Source organism: Limulus polyphemus, unplaced genomic scaffold (genome assembly GCF_000517525.1).
Source record: "Limulus polyphemus unplaced genomic scaffold, Limulus_polyphemus-2.1.2 Scaffold1072, whole genome shotgun sequence".
Classification (NCBI taxonomy): Eukaryota; Metazoa; Arthropoda; class Merostomata; order Xiphosura; family Limulidae; genus Limulus; species Limulus polyphemus.
Window position 1 is genome coordinate 186,854 of NW_013666682.1, and position 17,075 is coordinate 203,928.

General features: G+C 34.0%; 1 protein-coding gene across 2 annotated transcripts in view; it reads left to right on the forward strand.

The window, feature by feature from the left end:
* The first annotated feature begins 565 nt into the window (after window positions 1-565).
* The window catches only part of LOC106461991 (GPI ethanolamine phosphate transferase 1-like), a 77,551-nt gene continuing 61,041 nt past the window's right edge, over window positions 566-17,075 (forward strand). For both annotated transcript variants that reach the window (XM_022389108.1, XM_022389109.1), the window contains exons 1-4: window positions 566-856; window positions 12,305-12,525; window positions 13,908-14,014; window positions 15,071-15,195. In XM_022389108.1, the coding sequence (XP_022244816.1) occupies window positions 642-856; window positions 12,305-12,525; window positions 13,908-14,014; window positions 15,071-15,195 (668 nt within the window). In that variant the 5' untranslated portion in view covers window positions 566-641. The remainder of the gene's footprint in view (window positions 857-12,304; window positions 12,526-13,907; window positions 14,015-15,070; window positions 15,196-17,075) is intronic.

The window sequence follows — 17,075 nt, forward strand, 5'->3', positions numbered from 1 at the left end:
GAAAGAAGTGGCGTGATACTAGTCACGTGACCTCGCTGACGCAACAGTATCATTAGCATGATAATGTCATTACCGCTTAAATTTTAATATAAATACATTCGAATTGATTAAATATATTCAAAGTTTTAACGTCTCCGTTTCATTTACTACTCACTTATTTTGTTTAAGTGCGAAGATGCACAATCGGTTATCTGGGGTGTACCCACCGCAGAGTTCGAACCCTGAAATTTTGCTTGATAAATTTTCAAGATTGCCACTAAAACAAGGGTAGATAAAGTAAAACAATATTGATTGTGCTGTATGTTGTAATAAATCTGTATGGCGAATTCGTTCAAAAATTCACTATTTCCTCTTCTCTCTTATATTTGTATTATAAGAATGTAAAACATTTAATATCCGCTTTCAAACTTTAGGAACGAAAAACCTAATTTAACTATTTCACTTTTGAAACTGTTTGATTTTTTTTAGATATATAATTATTTTCGAAGCTTTGGAAGATTATGTAAAATCCTATAAAAATCCCATTTGTATGTTAATAGAGGGCGCAGTTTTCATCAAAGTAAACGTGGGATGAAACATTTGAAAGTTAGATTCTCAAAAATTATTTGACTGTCTTACCTATAACTTGTTATAATTACATAATGTTTTATGGCATATTAGGGTTAAGTATACATGTGTTGTTTTTGTATTCAATATTTGATATATATTTCAAATCACCTATTATTCATGGTATGAAGTCACATTCTCCGCCTGTATCTCCAGCGCGGCGTTTAGTTCTTATAGTGGCTGACGGGCTTCGAGCAGATAAATTTTTTGAAGTAGACTCAGAAGGACACAGTAGATCTCCATTTCTAAGGTATATTATAAACCTACATGCAACAGTTATAATATATATATATATACTAAAGTTTATTTTTTATACCTGCTAAGCGTTGAAAAGGGCGGTATCAAATGTTTTCCACAAATTGCCGGGTTCATATTAAATGTTTTGCCAAGTAATGCTGTAGTACAGTTTTAACTTTTTTTAATTATTTTAGCTAATAAAATAACATTATTAATATTTTGTTTGTTCAGGCTGTAGCCTGAGGCCTTCTATAGTTCCACTTTGAAATGATAGAAAATTTTTCAGTCAATTTAAAATAATGCTGAAAATTAATCTTCATTCATAAGTAGGTTACTTGCCCTGTCACTAATATATATCTAAAATTCTAAATACAATTGTTATCTATAAGTCTTTGAAATCAAAGCATTAAAGATGACTCATTAGATAATTATTCCTTAATCTAACCATTCTTGAGAGAATCCTACCTCTATAAATTGGTATGAGAAATCCACATATCTTTTAGTTGCCAGGTCTATCAACAAAAAACTTGTACAGACTTCGATTACTCTGAAATTATGATTCGGTCATTTTTAGCACTTTTTTTAAATGGAGTACATTTCAAGAACTTACAAGTTACATGTAAATGTGAAGTTCTTTAAAATAAAAGAAAATCTGTGTAAGAATGAAGTAGACTTAAGAATAATATTCTTTTTGAAATATTCCATTGCATATATCATTAACAGTTGTAAAAGTAGTTAACAATTAGACTGTGAAGTACCTGATTTGCAGCCTAACAGGTTACTTGAAAATTGTCATTCAACAACTTTTCTAACAATGCAGAATTTGTGGTGTGCACACTCAGAATGTCGGAAGATTATGTTTATAATGATTATATTAACCCTATTATTGATATTCAGTCATATAGAAATTAGTGTCTGTTTTGTTTAACACAATACCTGGCAAATGATAAAAGCACTAAAATTGCCTTTCAGTGATAATTTAGTATTAGATATTTCATAAGAATACAACTTTTCTGCTTATTAATTTACCTCTTGCAGAAAAATCTTCATTTGAAAATTAATTCTTTCCCCTATTTATCTAAAGATTCTAGTGAAAGACCATTGCTTTTTTCATATCAGTTTACTTATTTCAGTGCTAAATTAATCATTACATACTGGGAAAATGTTACCCTAGTCTTAGTTGCAATGCATGGTTGGTAGGTGTAAGTGTTGTAGATGTAGACACAATGGGGTTCCCGTTAAAGTTAACACATTGCGGATGGGTTGCGAGTTTACCTGCATTTCGTGCAGAGTGTCTTTGTGTGCCATTTATTAAAACGTTGAGTTTGAAAGGAGTCAGTCACATTTTTTTTGTTCATAACTCAACTATATTTTTTATTATTTATTTGAAATTTACAGAATATGTAAATAAAGACACTTAATAAATATTTAACGTGTGGTATCTTGTAAAACATTTTCCCATATGGAGTGTAACTGTACAAACTTGCATATCAATCACATTTCACTTCTTTTCCCATGGGCAGTACAAACTCTGCAGGCTCTGGTAGGAAATTTCTTTTTTCCTGTAAATGAAATGAACATAGGAGGAATATGCTGCTTCATGTTAGCAGACAGTCTTCCTGGGGGATCTTTATGTGGGGCTCTCCTTGTACCTTCAGATGATGGACCAGGTTTGTTCCTATCTAGTTCCAGTGAGCCTTCTTTTTCTTTGTCAGTAATGTATTCCCTTGCCACAGAGAGGAGGAACTGCTTTTTTTTTCTGTTGATTCAGGACTTTGTAGATTATATATGAATTGAAAAGGCTGCAAGTTATTAGATAAAGTACTACCTTTTTTGTCCATTTCACTGTTTTTCTGAGAATGGTGTAGTATGAAAGGTACTTATTTGCATGATCAACAACTTTCATGTGAGCATTGTGTTGGAGAACATACACAGGTTTTTTATTTATTCTCCTGTTATTCTATTTTTCTTTCCTGTGATAGAAACAGATGAGTCATGGATGGTTGAAACCATTCTCACTTCTCTCTTGTCTTTCCACATGAAAACAAGAATATCACATCACCTTTTTTACAGAAAGCTGTTTCACCTTTTTTCATTGTTGAAACTTGAAGCTTGGATGGCAACCCTCTATTCACTTTGATTGTTCCGAAGACTTGTTTTATGTTCTAGGAACAGGATTGCAATGGAAGTACTGTTGCAATAATTGTCCTGGTATACATGATGTCACAATCCAAGTTTAGGAGCAAGAACTGAAAATATAGTCTCCTCCATTTTTTCCCCTCACCAGTACGAATCTCTATGTTGCAAATATAACCCGTTTCACTCTCACACACACCATTCTCACCATCAGGCCATATTTTAAAATGTTTGCAGGGTTGTATATTCGGAATCTTAAGCATCCTCTCCATAGAATCATGCCCTCATCCAGTGACAACTGTTGCTTTGGTTTGTATTGTGTCCTGAATTTGCTGAGAAAATAATCTAGTATCAGTTGAATTTTGAATTAAGAAATAGCTGAAGAATGTATATTGTTCCTACTAAGTGTGCAGAATGTACTAGATGTCATGAACATGTTTCAAACCATACTTAGTGCAAATCAAGATCAGAAAGAAGTGGCACTAAGCAAAGTAGTCAACATATGAACCATAAACCTGTGCAAAGTTTTCTGGGAAAAGCTGGTCTAGCAAAGTTTTTCTTGTTCAAAGAGGCCATCAAAACATGGGAATTTCTATAGAAACAACTAAGAATTGTAGGCTTAAATATTTTAATATTTATTACATCCTTAAATAGAGACTGTTTTTTCAGAAACACTATTCACCTCTCTGCACAAGAAAGAGCTATTACCTATTTTTTACCTTGTCCTTGATTTTCTTCCAATTTGTTTCAATTAGCTTATTTTTCTTTGTTTCTGAGTTGTACTTCATCATGTTGCCTTACTTTCTAAAATTTGCTTCCCTCACTCTTCTCTACAGAACCTATGTGACGTGGTTTTGTTGGGAGTATTTCTTATATTTTTGCATTTTATAAGCAGTCATCTCTCCTCACTTTGGTTTCTTGTCTTTGGGATCAGGTTTCTCACAATATATGGCCTCATGGGATTTCCCCTCTCCTGTTTCTTGTGTTCTTCTTACTAGTCTAAGGCATCTCCTCATATTTTAGGCTAGCAATTGTGAGCCTTGGAGGCAATTTGCTTCTGGAACCACCCCTTGGTTCTGGTCCTGTGGGTGCTCTGCTCTCTCACCTTGTACAATGGTGAAGTTCCTTTGCTATAGCCAATTGAGCTCTTAAGGTACTTTATAGTGGGTTTTTCTCTCTTTCTGCTCTTCACCTCACATACCTTGAATGCCATCGGACAATTCTTCAGCCCCCACTCTGGAGTTTTTGTTTGTCATTCCATGTAGATGGAAAGTTATCAGTTAGTCATTAGTCTGTCCCACTCGATTCATCTTTGGTTTTCCTCAATTCCCATGTCCGATTTTCTTGCTCTTTGGTGGCTACTTTCCCCAATAGTGGATGACACAGTTTTAAATCTTGGACATGTTTTCTACATCCTGATTGATCTGCCCACCACTTGCTTCCTTTGGTTTGTCTGCAGTGTTCAAATTTTGGTTCTCAGCCCTTCCCTTTGATTTGGCTACTACCTCATCTTTTAATGGCTGGAGATGGCTTGAATGGGTAATGAAGAAAAACTTTAACATAAGTTTAACATAACAGCAAATGTACAACGTTTCGACAAGGTTTTGTCATCATCAGGTACCAGATGATACTTAATAATGCAATGTTTTGAAACTTTGTTAAAAAACTTTCAAACCTTAATATATTGCTTATTAAATACAAATATTACGTATATGGCATAAACTAATCATTACATCACTCCTTGGACAAGAAATATGTGAATGATAACCATTAAGAAGCCCTAAGTGTTTTATCTTTTTAGAAATATGTGAACTGTAATTTCTGTTTTGGTTAAAAGTTTTTATTGTGGATTTGGATTTTAATTAATATAGTGCACTCCATTTTACAGTATGAATACATTTGCATGTTTGAGTTTTTGCATTAAGTTGGTGTGCCATCTTTCCATCCACTGTGGTAATATTCTTATTTTGGTAATTATGTTTTTTTTTAATTAGATTTAAATACTTTTACAGAATCATTTTTTTTGTGATTTGGAAACTGTTAGAAGATCTTGTAGGATATAGATTGGAGTTCAGATGCTGAAAATGTTAAAACTACTATACAAGGAGGATATGGAATATAGCCAAGACCCTGAAACTGTTGTAAATTTTACATAAAAGACAAAATGCAGCTCAGATGCTAAACTCTTAGAAAAACTTGTATTATGTAAGACATAGTTTAGATCTTGTTCTTAGTACAGGATTAAATTTTCAGTACTGTTGAAACTGTTAAATCTTGATGGGTGTAATACATATATTGTATTTCTGGTCACTTTCAAATAAGTTTGTGGTGATTATATATCAATTATTGTCATGATTAGTAGCCAATACAATCATTCTTTTTTTAGTTTTTAAATATCAATTACTTACTATTTTGGCTGCTAATTGCTGCTATCTTAAGGGTAAAACTTTAGAAGGTCTAATATTTTGGTGCTAGTAGCCAGGATTTGATCCTCGATCTTCTTTATAGAAATGTTGGTGTGCTATCCACTTGTCTAGGGTCTCCAAAGTAATACTTTAATCAACTAACTTATTTGAATGCTTTCAAGAGGAATATACAGGTTTTGCTAACATCTATGCTAGGTTGACTAAGTGGCTTATCAGTTAGGTAAGATATATGTGTAGAAGGCTTCTTTTATTCTTATTTTTCTTGTGTGTGGCTCATTCATAGTATTATTCCAATTTATTGTATAGTCTTTATCTCTGAAATTATGAAGTGTTGCATAGGTATATACTATGATCATACTGCACTGGTCCCCTTTTTACAGGAAGGATACAAACATGCTGGAAGAAGTGTGTGTGTGTGTGTGTGTGTGTGTGTAGATGGCTTAATAAAACAAAAATTTAATTTGGTAGATTAAGGGCAAACTGAGCCAGTTGAGGAACAGGATGCATGACTGATCCCACAACATTGTATAATGGCAGTAATGTCCTCAACATTCAATGAGCAATAGAAATTGGGCCTATGTGTGAACCATCGTCATCCACATAGAACATGGTTGAAGTCACCATTATTTGAAAATACATGATAAAATTAAAATTTTGTAACAAAAGCTAATTAAAACAAACATCAAAGTTTTGTTAACAAATGCAGATTTTGTCAACTTGAACTTAGACGAAAAATATGAACATCTGTATTCAATGCAATGCTGCTGATTAAAAAAAAAGTTATCACGATTGCAAGGGCATAGTGGAGTTACTGTACATAGAGGTTCCTATTGGTGGAAAGCTATTGTCACATGATGACGTCATCATACATTAGTGTAGTTCATGTTAAAGACATGAATTTAGGTGGGAGTTAGATCAAGGCTAGTGGCATGCAAATCTCATAAAGGAAATAGCATTTCTGTGTGTGAAAATGAGTATCTCTCGGAAATACATTTCCCAAACAGTATTACCTCATTTCACCGAAAGCTATGTGGACCTTGATTTGCCCACTAAGCATTGCTAAACTTTTCAACAATGCACCAGTCTTTTATACCCCTACCTTTTTGTGCTATTGCCACCTATACTAGCACAGGCAGCTCCCTCTACCATTGCAGCACAATTCTCACTTTCTCGATGGAATTCTTGTGTATAGACATGTGTTTTATGTCATTCCCCATGTGACTAGAAAATTTTGATTGTGTTTGATCACAAACTTATATCAGGTTCAACTTCAAGTTTGACTTCTTATGTTTGGTTTCCTTTGTTTCTACTCATTGTTTTAGTAATGTTTCTGTTTCCAAATTCTGATTTGTTCATATGAATTTGAGATTTAATATGACGGATGTTGAAATTCCTGCCATAAGTAGAATACTAGTCCCCAAGTCTCAGGGTTGATAATGTCTGCTGGGGAAGCACAGGCTTTAGTTCATGGGGAGTTTGTGTCTTATGTTCGGCTGATGATTTTTTCCTTTCACGTTACAATTTTTGTGAAGAGGGATATAACTAATGTGTGGAAATTGTCTTTTTACCCCACTTTCCTCCTGTTACCACATCTCCACATAATCTGCTAGCTTAGGTATTGTTCTTTTCCCAGGAGATCTATGGTAAGTTTGTCAGTGTATTTCTCACTCCCTGTAGGCATACCCTTTTCAGTGTTTTTATGTGAGCTTGTGTGGATGGACCTAATTTCTGCACTCAATAACTTAGGTCATTCATGTCTTCTCTGCTCAGTTCTGCGTAAGTTAGATTTTTATACTTCTTTTACCATCAAGGTTAATTTAGTTTTTGTTTGCATTTTTACCTCTTTTTACTGTTACTATTAATTTTTTTTGCAAGTTCCTTTTTCTTTACTATTTGTCACATCCAATTGGGGATTAGATTTGAGTTAAACTTTGTTATTGTTAACTGGGTACCTTTTTCTTCTCATGTTTTAGGGTTGGTTTTATTTTCATGTCCTTTGTCTTATAGATTCTTTGGGTGGACTTCTATGTTTGATATTTAAGGGTCGTTTATCTTCTAAGTTCCTTTAGTGGTTTTGTACTCTAGGTGTTACTTATTGTTTTCTATTTTGGGTCGAATTTCATAGATTTGCAGGTTTGTTATATTTATGTACTTTGTAGACTTTACATGTTTCTGTATTTTGTTAGTTTGTTAGTAATGAGTACTTGCTTTCAGCATGTTTAGTTTGTCTCTTTGCCTACACTTCATGACAGTTTCTTGGTTTTTACAGGTTCTTTCTGTGGGTTTCTGCCTTCCGTTTTGCTTCCCCTCTATCCACTTTCCAGATTTCCTTCCTTCCTCCTTGGGATTGTACCTCTTCCAGTTATCTTGGCGAATCTGTTCGAGACCTACCATGCTAAGGAGCTATTGAACGGGTGGTGCCCTCTCAACCGCGGTTTTTCTCTCATTTATTTGTTGTCTTTTGGGATTGTGGGTGTCTTTGGAAGCCCTCATTTCCTTAGGTTGGGCACACATGCATTCCCTTCACTGGATGCTTCTCACCCACTGGAATTTCCTCAAAGATCCCTTAGACCATCCCATCTCCCTTTCACCTTGGATCAGGGCCAGCTTTGCTTGGTGGCTCAACAGGGACTTCACCATGCTTGGGTTTCCATTTCATCCACCTCGTATCAAGTCTAATCTGTTTAAAGATGCTTCTTTGGTGGGCTTTCCTTGATTCCACAGAGATTTTGGGTCAGTAGTCAGTCAAGGAGGCTACTCTTCATTTCCACATCCTGGAACCTCTTGCAGTTTATTGAGTTCTGTATCATTTCCTCCCATTCCTGCGAGGGTGGTGGTTATGGTTCATTCTGACTATTCCACTGTCGTCAGCTGTATTACTAAGCAAGGGGGACCAAGTCCAGATATCCGTGTTTTCACACTCTGGTTCTCCTGTACTAGACCAATAACCATGACATGGAGTGTCATGTTTCCAGAGTTATAAATCTTGTGGCCAATTCCTTATCTCATCCCAACCAGGTTCTCCCAACGAAGTGGTCTCTTCATCCTCAGGTTTTTCCGTGGGTCTGATCTCAACTGGGAACTCCACATATATATGCATTTCTCACTCACTGGAATGCCAAACTTCCCTCCTTTTTTGGTCTCCAGTTCCTCACCCCTCAGCTCTGGGGGTGAATGCTTTCAGTCCAGATAGGAGGGGTCTTCACCTATATGCCTACCCTACAATCAGACTCCTCTCTCCCATTAACCAGATCATCCTTGTTGTTTACTGCTGGCTGCTCCCTATTGGCCAGCTTAGATGTGGTTCCCTCTACTCTGGCCCTTACTGGAGCTACAGCCCCTACCCTTATCTCTGTCCTGATTACTACTCTTACAACTGCGATTGGATGATTTTCATCCCAATGTCCCCACTCTCCAACTTCAAGTGTGAATTTTGTCTGGTCCTATGCCTCAACTCTGGGATTTGTCCCTTATGTAGCATCTTTCCTTGTCTGTACCATTTGCCCTTCCTCCTTGTCTATGTACCAGAGGCTTTGGTCTTACTTCAGACTTGGCTTCCAATCATCTCATCCTTTTGTTCCTCACCTGTTCCATTTCTTCATCTGTTTGTTTGTTCAGGGTTTGTATGTTTCAACTGTTGCTCTTTTAGGGCTACCCTGTCAAACATCTTCCTTTCTCCCACTTCCGGAATGTCTTCTCTTCCCCAGTTATTCCCTCCTTTTCCTTTGTTCTGCTGGTTTGGGATCTCAGTGTTGTCCTTCATACCCTGTCCAGTTCTCCCTTTGAACCCATTGCAACATATTCCTTGTACATCTTTCCCTTAAGACATATTTCCTTCCCCTCCTAGCATGTGGTCATCATCATTCTGATATTTGCCATTAATGTTTCCCACATCCTTTACCATTCCTCATATGTTATCTCATCTGTTCTCCCATTCGGATCCAAATCATCTACTTGTCCAGTTCATTACCTGCTATGTTATATGGCTTGTACTGCCTCCTTTCATTGGTTCTCATTCCTGCCTCTTTTTTCCACCTATTACACTCACTGGTTGGGTTCATGAGCTCATACGACTGCCAGATTCTGATGTGTCCATGGACGGTTGCCATCTACTTCATGTTTCTTCACACCAAATGTGTCGTCTAACTATGTCTTTAGCTGCTCACAACCTCTGTCTTTTGGAGGAGATCATTCAGGTTGGTATGTGAACTACTCCCAATACATTTGTCACTCTTTATCTGCACAATATAGATGTCTTTCTTCTGTGGTGATTCTACACACATTTGTTCAGCTTTGCCTGGGGTAAGTTGACATATTATTCGTTTTTACATTAAGCTATTGATATACAGTATCCCACCTGGTGGCAGTGTTGCCTGGTCAGTTATGCTGAATATTATATCTCAGTACTAAATCTGTATATATCCATAATACTTGCTGTGGAGATGGGGTTGTTTCTGTAAGACCACTGGCTGCTTATCCAGTGTGTATATGTCTTTTTTTTTTTTTTATAAGCACTGTATCATATATAAAGGACCATCACTCATGGACTTCATGAGTAAAGCAGATTGGGATTTTTGCCTATCTCTGCTGACCAATGATTCTTACAGTTGGGTCTTTCTACTTTCCAAACTCAGACACCCATTGCGGTTCCCAGTCACTGGAGTGGTGGACCGTGGAGGTTTCCTCTGGATTGGGATTTGTATGATATAACAAACTTCATACTCATATATACCCACTCTTTGAGAAGAGCACTATTGTCATTATATTTCATATTATACAACATCATAATACACTCAATCCAAGGTGCTTCTTCCAGATGTTTTCCTGCCTGGATGGACCATACTTGCTATACTCAAGAAAACACAAGGCACTTCTCCCAGATGTTTTTGCCCAGGCTGACCGCTCTTGTTGTTCCCTAATTGTTTTTTTATGCAAGGCGCTTCCACTGGATGGACTGCACTTGACATACTCAATAATATCACAGGGCACTTCCCCTGGATGTTTTTCCCTGGGCGGCCCACACTTGTTGATCCCTAAATAATTTATGTACAAGACATGAAACAAACAATTCTGTGCAAGGCACTTCAACTGGATGTTTTCTACCTGGACAGACTACACTTGTCATACTACATTATATCACGAAGTGTCTCTCCCAGATGTTTTTTGTGTGGGTGGATTGCATTTGTTGATCTATAAATATATTACGTTGAAGATATAAAATGACAGTTTTATGCAAGGTGCTAACACTGAATGTTCTCTGCCCGGATAGACCACGCTTGACCTACTCCATAATACCACAAGGCGTTTCCCCCAGATGTTTTACCCGGGCTGACCGCACTTGTTGATCACACAATCTATTACGTACAAAATATGAAACAACAAATACTATGCAAGGTGCTTCCACTGGATGTTTTCTGCTCGGATGGACTGCACTTGACATAATCCAACATATACCAAGGTGCTACCCCAGATGTTTGGCCCGGGCTGACCACACTTTGCTTTCTTAATATAAATCTAAGGCACTTCCCCTGGATGTTTTTTGTCTGGACGAACTGTAGTTGTTGATCTTACAATCTTATGCAAGGTGCTTTCACTTTTGTTTTTGACAGGTGGACCACACTTGGCATAATCCGGCATATTCCAAGGTGCTTCCCCTGGATGTTTTTTGCCCAGTCGAACTGCACATAACCTATCTATATACATTTATGGTCCTTTAGCCGTATCTACATATTCTTATAGCTAATTCTTCAAATCTGACTATGATTGTGTCATGTGCTCATGCTTATTACATATGTGGACATCTTACATACTATCTGTTGTCCATGGGCAGAACCTGTATCACTTGACATAGTCCTGTCTAATATGTTCCGCCCTATGTGTCTTACTTTGTTCGTTACTGGACAAAGAGCTACCTGTTCCAGAAGTAGTACTATATCCTACAGGTGTGCCTCCTTTTATAATTGTGGCACAACTGTTCTTTCATGGTGGTTGTTCTCTTCTTGTTTGATTACTTTTGTACCTTCACCAGCCCATCACCAGCTTTGGGTGAGTGGAGGTTGTACTGTTTCAGAAGTTAACGTTTTCTAACATTGTAAATTTTTGAATTATTATATTTTCACTTGCATACTTTTGATGTTTTCTAGATCCCAAATAAGGTGTTTTACTCACATTTAATTTTATTATATCAATTAGTAAATGTTTAATATTTAATTTTTTACAAATGATGAACCAAGTATATATTGTTATCAATTCATGACACTTGGGTTCATTACATGCAGATAATCTTTTGCTTGATTATCATAATTACATCTTTATTATCAATATAATTTAATTTATACTTGCTTACATATTTTAAAGGAAATCTTACCAAAGTTTTATACAATTTACATTATCTATTTTATTCTAATTTAAAATTTAAAAGAAATTAAGTAAATAAATCTCAGGATTCTATTAGTACTTTTACTACAGCGGAACATTCACTTGTTTTCAGCAGTCACATCTAAAGTCCTCTTGCACCAGAACACTATTTCAACATTGCTTTTTTAAAACAGCTTAATTGTTTTTCGAGGGCTCAGGAACTCTTAGGACCTGAAAATGGCTATTACCTCAACTTTGCAAATTTTTTTCATATTAGTTTGTAATTCTAAGACTTTTGAGATTATAAGAAATAAGATAAAAATGATGAGTGAACCGTTTCTTTATTTATAATTCTGTTATATGCTCTAACTAATCTCTTAAGACATTACTTCCACCATGTCATATGTTTGCAACAATGAGCTATATATTTTACATATGTTGAGTACAATTTAATGAACATGTTTACTTTACTTAGTCATAATCTAGGTTTTCATATGGAATTACATTTATAATTCATTTGAATATCATTTTCTAAAACACAGAGATATCATTACATCCAAGGGTTCTTGGGGAGTTTCTCACACAAGAGTTCCTACAGAATCAAGACCAGGCCATGTTGCTTTAATTGCAGGATTTTATGAGGATGTCAGTGCAGTGGCCAAAGGGTGGAAAGAAAATCCAGTGGAATTTGACTCTGTTTTCAATCAGAGCAGGTTCACATGGTCATGGGGAAGTCCAGATATTCTGCCTATGTTTGCCAAAGGTAAACTGTATAAGATGATCAGTTATCAGTGGGGTAGTATTAAACTATTTTAAAAGTTGGCTATGAATAGTTAGGTTTTGTAGGTTTCATTGTCCTTTCTAATTTGGACTTTTGAGTAGTTGTTTTTCTTGCTAGATAAAAAATTGTATAATTTAAAATTGAAATAGTTAAAGTTAATGTCCTTCATTTTCTTTAATAATTTTCACAGTATATAGATAATATAAGTAAATTTTATATTCTAATTTTCTGTTATGATTTATTTGGGCAATTATAGTTTTTGAGTGTTTGTTATATGTACAATACTTTTATCTGTTCAAAATGCAATACAATGTGTTAAATTTAAATATACAGGAGAAAAATATGTTTTATAAAGGAGACAAAATAGTTAATAAAGTAGATGAATTATTTTCAGATAGATAACAATAAAAATTCACAAATGTTTTATTAATGGTCACTTTTCAAAAGTAAAATATATTTGACCTATACAAAATGTTATTTGTTATTTTTGAAAATAACAAGCTGGAGGTAGAGCTCAGAGTTTGATATAGTTAATTACCTTTGAGTATGAATTACATTTATTAGTTATGTAAAATATTCAATTAATTGAAATTACAATTAAGGTGATTAATGTCATAACTAAGCAACTAATCAAAATTATGATTAAGTTGATCAGTCATGAAAATAATTAACTAATAAAAATAAGTGTTTCTGATTATTGTTGTTTTCAATTATTCCAACTATCTGAATCTAATGTAAAAATACTTGATTAGTTGCATGTAATGAACTAATAAGTCTGACAATTAATCAGTTAAAATATGTTGCCAATATCCTAGATGTAGCTGGAAGAGTCCTTATTATGCAAACTTATGTTCATAAATAAGTTCTGTAATAATTAATACTAATTGTGATTCTTTAGAATATATTAGCAAAAACATGGATAAATTAAAATGTCTTATGAAGAAACCCATTTTTCTTCAAAGTAGTATTTTTTATTTGTGTAAAGTGTTCAATATTTTCTTAGTGTGAATATATTTTAGTAAGGACCCATTTTTGTTTTAAGAATTTAAAACATACCTAATTATAGATTATTAACCAGTCTGTTATCATAAATTTCATATTGTTCTTTTTTTACTTTCTGAACTGTTTGTAATTATTTTGCCTTTCTTCCATATTTAGGTGTTTTTTATCTAATATTTTGTTAACTTTAAACACCAACCAGTACAATTCCATAGAAAAAAACAAAATCAAAGGATGTATCTGTTAAAAGAGTTGGGTAGAGAAAAAACATTTGTAGATTGAGTTTTTAACTTTGAACCTTTTATTGTAACATTAGCTGAATAGATACAACATATCTTAACTTGCCAAGGCTTCTCTAATTGAAGGTGCTGTTGGTAATCATGTCTTCACACACACCTATCCAGCGGAACTTGAAGATTTTGCTGCAAAGGACATGGCAAAATTGGACACTTGGGTCTTTGACCAGTTTAAGGTTAGTGAATAATTTTCTTAAATTTCTAACCTTTCATTTTAAGTTGTACAGTGAGTATTTTCTCTGGACTCTTGTGATATTTCTAAAGGCAAAAGCAAACCATAAAGACACTACTTATAATTCAGATTGTCAGGATTCAATCCTTAGTCTTCTTGATTGAGAGACTGGTATGCTCTCTGCTTCTCTCTTGGGTCTTTCCACAGATATACAACAAATTTCTGCCTATATACAAAAATTGGCACATGTGTATGCTTTTTTTTTATATATCCGTGTCTCAGTTTGTTATAAAAGCAGGAATACTTGCACTATATCATACTGGGTTGTGTAGGCATTTCATATGTTTTGTCCCTGTTTTTATTAATGCTGGAACTTCTGAACTGTTTTTTATTTAGTATCTATGTAGTTTTGGCATAAACATGTAGTTTAGAAAACTCTTGTAGCTGCCTTTTCTCGTTTCTTTGTTCTTTATAGTAGGTAATATCTATACCTAATAAGATGTTGTGGTCTACTGTCCTTAAGTTGGATGTGTAGATGATATCATTATGTTACAACCAGTGAATGCTGTGAGAGAATAACAGTCATAGGTGATTCACTGGAAAGAGAAAATCGGTTTTACCTGAAAATACAACACTACAGTCACTGTAAATTGAATTTCTTTGCTTTCTTTTCCTTGTGTGTTATGACAGTCTGTTTAGACAGTCAACTGAGTGTTGGTGAGACCAACTTATGGCTAGCGAGGACCGTGAACAGACCATCTGAAACAAAGTGAGTGTAAATCGTGTGAACATTGTTTTTTTATTGTCTTATCAAAAGACACACCTACACACCCTGTAAAATCCTAGTTTGTGATATAACTCCATTCTTAAGGGAACGTCAGTAAACCTGATGAAGAATGTAATTCCCCATACACTATAACTTATTTAATATATATGATGTGTTTCTACAGAAACAAGTATTTCAGAAACTTGTCTGTTGTTTTGTAATACTTTTATCAATAGATTTTTTGCTGGTTACAACATCATGTTGATATCACTATTGAATGTTTTTTTTTTCAAGGAATTTCTTCTTCAAGCCAAGAAAAACAGCACTTTGATGGATATGGTAAATCAAGATCGTGTTATATTTTTCCTGCACTTGTTAGGCTTAGATACAAATGGTCATGGACACAGTCCTGGCTCAGTGTAAGTATTAACATATGAGAATGAAGTTGGTCACTTGGAACTGTGGAATTATGCATACTATAACTCTAAATATACTACATGTTTTTGCAAAAGTTTTAGTAAACAGTAAAAGTATGTTGTATGCATTAAAAAAAAATTTTTTTAGTAAAATATTAGTCCTAAAAATTTTACTATGAATTTTCAAAGCTTTTCATGAGTCAGTCTGAGTAAAAGATGATTTTTATGTTGAAAATAAAAATAACACTTTTCATCTTTGTTTCATATTTCATTTGCGTAACTTCTACAACCTCCTAAATGGATATTAAAAGATTTGTTTTTTTAAATTTTCAGTTACACTTTATATTTTCTCTTATTTTATCTTGATCAACATTAACCGTAGAGAAATCATTAATGTAAAGCAAAATGAAAAGTTGAAAAATATTAAATAAAATGAATAATACCATTTTTTCATGCATTGACAGCAGTATTGATCTGGAAGTTACAAGTTATTTATTGTAACAGTTTCAAGTGTTAAATGTTTCATATCTGTTTTCTTTTGATTTTATGGTTTTATTGTGGTAGTTTTCACCCACTGGAGCAGGAATCTTTGCATCAAAAGTAATGAATCACAGTGGGAGTCCATTAGCTGTTTCCCATAGAGATAATGTAAACAATATGTGATCTGAATGTCATGTTTCACACTAGAATGTAATTTTATACATTGTATGTTACAGAAGTTTTGTTAGACAAAGCTGAAAAGTTTATAACTTTTACATTGTACTTAAATTTGTTACAAAATATATCACAATAAGTGGAAAATTTACTTAAAAATAAGGATTTGTATTACTTACAATGTACTCTAGCAATTTGTGCTTAAGTAAAAATATTTAACATTCTCCCCTAAGCCTTATTGAGTTTTACAGATTGGACTGTCGAGGAAAAAAAAGTCATTCAGCTTTTAGATATGCATTTTAGAACTTAAATGTACAACATACTAGAATAGAATGTCTGAACAATACTATAATTTATCAGTCTTTCTATGTGAGTTATAAATAGCCTAAAAACATTCTGTTACTGTTTGGAGTGTCAATTCCAATCAACAAAAACCAATTAATTCTGATTAATGGTTTATGGCAGGTACACTGAATGCTGTATTGCATGTTTTACATAGAGAAGCATCTGTTCTTTCTATTGATTATAAACATGTTCATTAACTACATAAAGCTGATTAGCAAACAATCCCGAAAGAATGGGGGGTTATGGGTTTGACAAATTTATTGATATCTCAACAAATAAAGAAGATAGGAGGTACAGTTTTTAGATATTTGTTTATAATTATATATAGTTTGTGTTTCTAATTTGTTAAAACTGCAGCATCCTATTTTAGAAGTTAAAAAATTCTTAAGTAGAGAAATCAAAGCTCAGACACATCAAGAGTTCTTTATTTTTCAAATTAAAAAGGCAAATTAAAAATAATAGAAGAATTTGAATTATAAATGTCATGTATATTGACATACATTGATAAAATAAAGCTGTTTACATTTTGAATGTAACACTGTATTGAAGGAATTAACTTACATGTGCTTGTGAATAGTGTGCACCAATAATATTGGACAACAAAAAATTTCCTACTGGAGAAAACTCAAGTGATTTGGGGTAATTTGATGGTTCTGATTTTAAAATGTAGTCAGAATTTGTACATCTCTTCTAGATTTTGAGTTATTGTAATATCTCAATATTTTATCAGCACTATGTGAAATACAATGCACTCAACTCGATACAATAGATTTATGCTGTGAAATTAAGTTTACTTGGATAGTTTAATGGATAAAAGGCATACATTTTTGATAGCTTCAAACATTGACTGTACCGTATTGGTGTGAAATTCCAAATTTATTGTT